At 44.0% G+C, this 9,424-nt stretch overlaps 1 protein-coding gene across 1 annotated transcript; it reads right to left on the reverse strand.

Annotated features, from left to right (window-relative positions):
* Positions 1-470: 470 nt before the first annotated feature.
* LOC135987700 (uncharacterized) lies at positions 471-9,147 on the reverse strand. The gene is made up of 8 exons (XM_065632769.1): positions 8,988-9,147; positions 6,944-7,055; positions 6,179-6,323; positions 4,968-5,081; positions 4,252-4,396; positions 2,799-2,947; positions 2,188-2,327; positions 471-813 (listed from the first exon to the last, which is right to left on the reverse strand). The coding sequence occupies exons 1-8, from the start codon at positions 8,997-8,999 to the stop codon at positions 692-694; spliced, it is 939 nt and encodes a 312-aa protein (XP_065488841.1). The 5' UTR covers positions 9,000-9,147; the 3' UTR covers positions 471-691.
* Positions 9,148-9,424: the final 277 nt, after the last annotated feature.

The raw sequence follows: 9,424 nt of genomic DNA on the forward strand, positions 1-9,424 counted from the left end.
ACACTGACACAGTGACTAACCTAACCAAGAATTCCAGGAAAAAAACAGGGCAGAGACCCAGATACCTTACTGTGTGCTGAAAAGTTAATGCAGCTTCAGTTTTCTAGAGCTGCAATAAGCTGAAATAGGTCAAAGACTTGCAATTGTGTCAGAAGCATTCAGTCACTCCTCCTCCCCTCTTAGATATCAAACACATCTTGGCAGTGTCAGCTCTCTCTCGAGCTGTAATATCTGCTCCCATCATGATCAAGAGAAGCAGAAAAGGGTGCAGTTGCCCACAGATCTGCTCACAGCACTGAATGGCCAAAGAAGTGACAGATCTCTCCTTGCCATGGACAACTCAGAGCTGCACTTCAGGAAAAACTAAACCTGAAGGAAAGAATATTAACAACTGTCTGTGCAAACCTCAAATGTGCACAGGGCTGTTCAGCTGAAGGACCTTCTCCTGCACTGATTCAGACTCAAAACAAATTAAGGTGGGTGCAGACTCTGGGAGAGGGGGGTGTCACTAGCCAATCTGAGGGAACATAGGGGCAGGACAGGTTTGCAGACACAAGCCATCCTCATTTGGAATGGAAAGATAAAAAATGAGAGAACATAAGGCCATCAATACTGGAGGGAAGGATCAACAGATGCAGTATGCCCAATTCCTTTTTCATTTAAAAATATCTGCCACATCATGCCAGAGGTCTCAGGCTACTGTGCCCGATGCATCCAAGGCTTCTGCTGCTTCCAGCGGTCTCTTACAGTGTCTCCACATGACTATTCCCAGACGAACAGCAAAGATTAAACAAGTCACTGCCAGCAGCACAACTAGGAAAGAAACACAAAAGCATGTTATTACAAGAGAGAAAGCCAGTGCCTCTTGTCGCACCCCAGCTCCCAGTACAAGGGGCATTCAGGGAAAGAGACAAAAATACCTCCCTTCATTACTCCCCACAGTTGTATTTCACAGAGTTCAGAGTTTCACTGCTATCCAGTCATACTTACCCAATGCTTCCAGGTCAAGGCATGTCTAAAAGGCAGAGGCTTTACAGACACAGGAATAAAACACTTTGCATTATCAAAACACTCCAAGAATACTTTAACTATATAAAGAAACATGCACTAGGTTTGGGAAAAGCACATTCTTGCCCTAACAGCCAAACAAGCTGAACCACTAAGAATAGAGTTTTGCTGGTAGAAATGCACCCACTGCAGGAGCACTGCTGTCTGCCAGAGATGACACATATCTTTGCGTTCCTGGTGGCTGTAACCATCAGGAGATGAGTCTCCAGCACCCTAATGCCTTTGGCAGACAAGCTCTGCTAAATCGTGCTGGGTGATTTTAGACGTTAACAGACTCCATCTGCCCTTACAGCAAAAGGGAACATGTATGTACTGGAGTGGCTGAGATGGTGGTGCCAGTCCAGAAATTAGCTTTAGCCACTAGTACGTGGCAGTGGGAAGGCTGAAGGGTGGCAACATGCTCCCTTCTGCTGACACTGTGGTGGGAACAGGCATCTAAAACCGCTACAGCAGGACTCAGAGTTCACACAGCTCAGTCCCTTTCATGCCAGGATAAAAGTACTCAAACTGGCATAGCTTTTGCTGCGATTATGCAGTATTCAGACAGCTTAAGCCCTTTTACAATGGGTGACTACACTTAGCTACAGTGACCAAATAATCCCAGTAAAACTCGTTAAGGCTAGCCCCAGCTCAGCACAGGAGGGGAGCATGTGCAGGTTTGGTGGCTTTTTTTTTTCCCCACTGTGAAATTTAGATACAATCCCTCCTTGGTTCAGAAACCTATGCACTGCTTCTATATCCCACATGATATAGGGCAGATGGAAGCCCACAGCCTTCATTCGAGCCCTGCTCTTTGGCCCACCTTGCATCAGAGGGAGCTATAATACCAGCAGAGAACCCAAACTGATGATGGAGAATTGTAGGGCATCCATGTTGTACTGGGAAGTGAACTTGAGGCAACACAAGGTTTGAATCCAGCTGCAAGGCTCACAGGCAGTGATTTCTGCTCTGGTCTTTACTTTGCAAAATGATTGCTTTCTAATAAATCCTTAGTTCTGCTTTTTATAAGTAATACTTCTCTAGAGGCAAGTCTGCCTTTCTGCCCCAATCCACAGGAAAGATGGGGAAGTGTTCACTGGCTGCCTTCTGCAAGATTTGGAAACAGCCAAAGAGTTTTACCTATAAAAATGCTGTTTGTCTTTGAGGATGAAAATGAGAAGTTCTTCCATGCACTGCCAGTCAGAGCTATTATGACCACTGGATAGATTGTAATGTTATAGCAGACATACTTGTCAAAAAAGAAGTTTTCTAGATAAAACCTGTAAAGAAAGAGAATGACCCAAGTAAGTTTTTCTCTGTACATTTTTTTTTTTTACCATAGAAAGTTTAAAGAAAGGAATTGGACAAAGTGTGGTTTTGTGTTTTCCTCCCCTCTCCCCCCCCGCAGGCCAGTTTGCAGAGTCCAAAATGGTTAATATACCAAAATTCAGAAGATGAACAAAATATCTAAGGTTAAGTTTAGACCAAGCCTTCACCTGCAAACCTAGGGCACGTTGGGCTCATACAAGTCACAGCAACCTGTTCCTCACCCACAGCATATGCTTATTTACATTGTTGAGGCTCAGGGAAGAAAAGTTCTGCTGAGGCTCCCTGATCATCTGCTGTGAATTGCAACAGAGGCCTTTGTGCTGGTACAGGGACAGATTATGAATGGAGGCAGATGATCCAACTCATTTGTGAGAGGTAGAAGGGGTCTTTCAGGCTTGGTGGGAACCCATGAGGTTGCTTACCATATTACTAGGCCGAGAGCAAGGATGCTTAGAGAAGCAGTTGTTGCTCTCTCATTGGACACATTCCACTTGTAGATCAACACAACAGCAAAGTTCAGCAGAGTGGCGATGGTGGTCCATGTTGCATACAGCGCCAGCCCATTCTGGACCTGCCACACAGCAAGATGACAAGCGGTGATAAAAATGGTAATTCTTGCTTGCCTTTTGTGACCCATAGATGCTGGGGCAGTTAAGCCAGTCTTCTGGACCTAGCTGCAGGGAAAGTCCCTCAACATGGAGAGGAGTTGAGGCCTTGGAGTCCCCAAAGTCCCCAGAGATCCACTCTGGTAGCAGCTGCAGAATTCCCTGTACAAAGCCTGCAACCCCAGCAGGGGCTTCCCATGCACACAGTCTGTGGCTGCCGAGCCCAGTTGTTGCAGGCTGCTGTAACTGGCAGAGAACAGTTTTGATTTGGTTTTTTTTTCCCATCTCAGCAACCTCCCAGCAAACATCTTTGCAACACAGAGCCTGTAGCAGGCAATATCAAGGGCTGGAGTCACCCCTGAGTGACGACGGGGAGTCCAGCTGTTCACGGTTCCCTGTGTTATACTGGTGTCTCAGGAACCGAGATACAAGGGTGTGAAGAACAGACCCCACTCCCGGTTTGTGCCAAGAAATTTAGAGACATTTCTGGCATCAGGAGGAACTTCTCTGTGCAGACTCCTCCTTCACTGGAGACCCTCCCAGCTTCTTTGATGTACTTTTTCAGCTGACCCGCTTTCTCACTGAGCAATGGCAGCATCAAGCCAAGGAACCAAAGATGGTTAAAGCACACACAGCCATCATAGGAGGAACTACAGTGTGAGGTGTCTTGGATGGGGAGGGAAGGTTTGGGGGTAGTGGGTTTGAGCTAGGAGAAAGGAACGAGGAGGGAATCAAGGAGTGATGAAGTATGAATATGCTTATCTTATTTTCTCTGTGCAGCTTGCCAAGCAAACACCTACTCTTCTCAGAGACAGCAGCAAAGTAATTTTCTTCCAGAATTTGGCAAAACTCAAGCAGGCAGCTCCATGTGAAACCTTGAGCTATGTACACTTCCCCATATAATAATTTTTTTATAGTCTGATACCAGGGACATTGCTTCTTTCTCTGCCATAAATATTCTTCTCCCCACCCCAAACAAAACTCTGGGTTGAAGTTTCATATATCACTGAAAACTTAATTCTGTAGTAGCTGGAGGAATACAAAGGATGTATCTTGCTCTGAATCATTGCCATGATGTCTACTAGGACACTGAAGTGTAATTAAGCCTGTGTGTACCTGCAGCAGGCAAAAGTTAAAGTCAGGGCAGAAAACTTCCTTTACCCATCTCCCTGTCATTGAATCTTTCACTTTTGAAGCCTTCATCACGGGTTTTTGGTTTGTTTTGTTTTTTACCATTTACCAACAGCACAGGTTACCAGTTGCCACCTACTAGGATGCGGATGAGCCAGAGCTCAGCTTTGTGACCCTTCACAAACCAGGAGGAATAGGTGCTCAATGCTCGGTGTGAAATGAAGAGAGCAGCATATGTAGTAAGAGTGAGGGCGGCCAGGAACACCAGGGCTGGGAGGAGGTACCTAGGACAAAGAATACATGCACACAGCATACAATACATTTTTTCCAGTGGTGTCACAATGCCTTAATTCATAGCTTTGGTGTCTGGCCTCTACTGACTTTAAGTTAATCAGCCTTTAATACAGGTAATCACTACATGTAGCCCTCATTTTAACATACTGTTGTTTTATTCTATTAACCACAAAGTTATTTTCCTGACTGCAATTGATTTCTTCACCTCCTGACAGCAGTGCTATTATAAGCCCTTCATGTGACCATAATTATGAAAACAATCCAAGGCAAGGAGCTTAACTGCATTGACGAAGAGAGGCATGGCTTTTTCCTGTGGAGGAAAAAACCCCACAGAACACTAGTTTTGAGGGGATCTTAGACTCCAATAACTGATCCACCTCATGAGCAAGACAAAAACATCATAACCCCAGACTTTTATGAAGGCTGCTTTTTGCCAAGGCCTGTCAGAGTTCTACAGGTGTGATTAAGCGTTCACACACATACAGGAAAATGCGAAATGAGCTATTGGGGTATAGTTTCAACAAGAGGGTTAGAAAGCATTTGTAACAAAAGGCAACTTACTCCCAGTCCCACAGAAACAGCCATCCAACATTGAGGCCATTATTCAGAATCCACACCACATAAAAAGGTATTGGCAGCAAGTCTGGCTTTATGTAGACACACCCAAGTTCACTCCTGCCAGGAAAAAAGCAGATACAGAGACAGGAAAACAATGCTTGCATTGACCAACTAAACTTTCCTCGTCTCATTTTCTTCATACTAACAAGGACTCTATGCTAGAGTTAAACATTTCGGCTTAAATCAGACTGCTTTCTCCTCTGCATCCTTCTCTGACACAAAAGAAAATATCTGTGGCTTTCCCCATTCAGGACATTGTCCCATGGTACAAAACTTCTTGCTGCTCTCTGCACCATCATGGCTTTAGGACTGTTCCATAGATGTTGCAAGACTTGTGCCACTAGTGGTGGTAGCAGTGCCATGGTCATGGGATTTTAGCCCAGTTCCCAGGGAAAAAGGCTTATAGAATCATAGTATGAGTCCATATGTGCATACATATTTTGTATGTGCAGGCATACATGTGTATATGGACTTTGTCACCCTTGTACAAACACATACTTCATTCTTCTCTCAACCTTCAGTGTTAGCCAGCAACCGAACAGCTTCTTACAAGTCATATGAAAACAGCAGATACACAAGACTCAAAATAAGCAGTCCATGGTCTCCCTTGACAAAAGAGCTGCAATCTAAGTCTAACCTACAGAAGACATCACAATATTACAGATATTGCACAGTACTGCATGAAGCAGTTATTGATCTCACAGCCTCAGGAAAAACTTCAAGTCTAGTTCAACAACCCAAGAGACTTCCCAAAGCCAATTCTCTGATCTCTAGCAGCAAATAAACTCAAAGCGTTAGCTTCACAATTCATTAGCTTTGCCCCCATGGATTCCTAGTATCTAGCTGTAAGTGCAGCTACTGGGTGACACTACCAGATCACATGAATCAGGGGGAATCAGTGGAAATCAGGTCTCACAGAATGGTTTACTTGCTTTGTAACCTGTCCACACATTAGAGCATTTCACATACGACTCCAAGCTACTTCCCAGCTTTGTATACTGAGTCTAAAAGATACTCCAGGAAGAGCTTCAGCATGTCAAGAGGAATGGCAGTGGGTTTACTCCAACTGAAAGTCCCAGAAAAGTGGGGTAAGAGACTGAGTTACAAAAAGGAAGAGCCATGTCCCTCATTTATACCATAAGCAGATAAAATACCTTCGACAGATCCCTGACAAGGCATAGAGAAGCCATGCAAGCTGCCAGGCATAGATGACATTCCAGATGAGGAACGTCCAGCCAGCTGGTGTGAAGTCAGTGTTGTACTTCGCCGAGATGTTTCCAGGGGTTGCCCTGAACAGACCTGCAGTGAAGAAAGTTATTGCAGGCAAAAGTGTTACTACATACTAAGGATGGGGAAAGACTGCTAATTTTCTCACTCTGCAATCTTCCCCAGGGCTTAGCCCACACCTCAGTGGATCTGAGGGAGATGAGAGGATGCCCTTGGTGAAAACAAGCTGTGTGCCACAGTTGGCTTGCCTTCACACACCTCACTATGGGGTGCCTGCCCCTATGAGGAACCCTGAGCACCTTCCCTTCTTACACAGGGCCAGACAAACCAGTTACACATGAACAGAGAGAAGCACCACATCCATTTATGACACATTCAGCTGGGTACTGTTTAAATCAAGAGTCACTGCCCTCTGTAAACCCACAGCAGCAGCCCAAACAGCTTCCACCAGGGATACAAGGGCAGCACACACACAGACTGCCTTTCACCTGCCACTAGATGCAGGTTCACCAGGGACAAGACTGTTTACTTGGATTTCAAGGGAACAGATGGGGCTTAGACACCTGCCTGTAGCACCTGGAGGATGCACCAGCTATTCCATCTTTCTCCAATCAAGGTGTACTTGGAGAAGCAATGGGAAGGCAAATAGATCCAACTCACCTATCTGAACAAAGACAACTCGCTTGCATTACCTTTGAATTTCCCAATGGCATTTCCAGCATTCAGTATCACCATGACTGTGAAAGTGGCCAGAGACAGAAACATCACAAAAATCTTCAGCTTGTGTATAGCATCCATTTTACTCTGTAACAAATCAGAAGTATTGTTTGGCTACTTTAACATATGCTTAGGTTCCACTTCATGTCCCAGAGACTGCTTTAAAAATAACATTGTAAATTCTGCATTTGCTGACTTTTTAGTTCTTATGAAAACACCACAAATAAAGGCCTTGCATGGACTAGGAGCATCTTTCTTTGAACCAGCATCCTCCTGACAGCAGTCAGTGTCAGCAGCCCAGAGAATAGCCCCCAAAACTCAAGGATTTCTAGTAGTAGCACCTGTAATAGTCTCCCATGGATCAATACTGTAAACTCTCCAGATCCATTCATTCATTCATTTGATGATCTGGGGAAAAACCTGTCTCACGATGCCCAAGATTGGCTGTTACCTCCCTCTGCCAGCCCCTAGAACCATAAAGGGTAAAGACTCCTGTATAACTTTCAGATGAAGAGCAAACACTACAAACACCTGGGAAGTCTGCCTGGTTTCTGGACAACTCTGAAGCACAGAGGTCTTGCCAGGCTGCAGAACTGAAGTGGGAAGCCATGGAGTACCCAGCAAGCAGCCTGCTCTGCCATCACCCATCCCTTCCTGCAACAGCTTTAAGGTCTAAATAATCTGCAAGCAAGTATAAAAGAGGGATTGCAGCTTATCTTTCACCACTGTTGCATTTATACTGAAGCAAATGGGCCTATCATTTTGCCCTCTTTAGGAAGGAAATATGAAAACATTAAAATCTGGCTTTGCAGTTGAGTGCCTTTTAGTTCAATATAGCTTTTCACATATATGCCTCTAATTTTGTAAATCCTACAAAAATAACTTCTTTTCATGGTTACCTCCTCATCTACTGGCTGCAAAGACCTAAATGCTTTAGCAGGTCTCAAGAACTTCATAGGTTGTAAAAATCTACATACTACATTTTTTAAGGTTTTTAAGCAGTGACTTAAGCTCTCCCAAGTGATCTCCATTAGTCCAGCATTTTTCTAAGGAAAAGTTTTGTGCCACCCATAAGAGTGAGTGTAAATGCATCCACACTATAGGCAACAGCTTTATTTCCCCTCATAGCTCAGCACTTGAGCTGCCTTCTCTATACAATGGCACTTAAATGCCTTCCAGGGTCGGCAGGAATAACAGAGTTGTTCCAGGCTGCTCAGCATTCAACTAATACATTCTGGTTCCCACTTCAGTAGACTGAATTAAAGCTTCAGGCTTTGTTAATGGACTGAACTGCATCCAGATAGATCACAAGGAAGTAGGAGGGGAAATCCTGTTTTCTGTAAATCCATATAAGCTTTTCCCTCTTCAGTTCCATCTAAATAGATTCCTCCTTTTTTTTTTTCTTTTATTTTTAATGAAAATGCTATGTGGAAGAATTTGTTTAAATCGAGATATCAAATACCAACTAGATTTCTGTCAGTCAGATCCCAAATCAACCCATTGTCTTCAGTTACACTGAATTAGCAAATTCTGAAAAGAAAAATCCAGTTGTACTATAAAAATGGAATTTCTGACTCAGGAAAGAACTGACCTCCAGATTTCTGAAATCCAGGAAAATATAGGAGAGGAAATATCACTGTACACTTGTCCTGTTCTTATATTGGGCATCGACTTCTGGCCAATCCAAACCAGTACATGTGACTAGATGGTCCTTTGATCTCACTGTCAGGCCAAATCTATGTTCTCCTGACAGTCCTGTAATTGAATTCAGCACTTTTTTTTTTTTTTTTTAAATCAGCATGTTGGGAAGATACTTAATTACACAGCTTCAGAGAAAACCATGCTTACTTCCATAAGTCTAGAAGGAAAGTTATTTTAAAACTGGTCAATAGTTTTCACTACTGTCTCTCACCACCCGCCTCCCTCTGGTTTATTGCCAGCAACAAACGTCTGCAATATTTCCCTGCCTGTGTTTATCAGCTGCAAACACCCTTTAGAAGAATCAGAAATATTACTCACAAGGATCCGCATGGGCTTTCTGGCCAAGTCTTACAGCCGTAACTCTGCTACCACCAGTGCTGGGGAACCTCTGCTGCTCAAATTTATCTGAAGAGATTGTACACAATTTTCAGAAGATTAACAATCACGCATTATTTTAAAAAAAATCACGGTAGCTCGACATGCTTTGTCTGTGAGCTGCAGTCTCCGATTGGCTAAAGCCTCCCAAAAACAAGCACTTACACAAGAGAAATGTGGTTACTTAATGAGGGCCTTTTATAACAGCTGGACCAATGCACACTCCCAACTTCCTGGCAGACAGAACTTAATGAGTAAATGCTCTCAGGCTCTTGTCTGCTTCATCCCTCCCCATCTCTGCCATGAGAATGGAAACTGAGTGCTCCAATGCGAAATATTGCATCTCAAATGCATGTCCAAGGCAGCACTCTTGTGTGGGA

This window comes from Caloenas nicobarica, chromosome 3 (assembly GCF_036013445.1).
Source record: "Caloenas nicobarica isolate bCalNic1 chromosome 3, bCalNic1.hap1, whole genome shotgun sequence".
Lineage (NCBI taxonomy): Eukaryota > Metazoa > Chordata > Aves > Columbiformes > Columbidae > Caloenas > Caloenas nicobarica.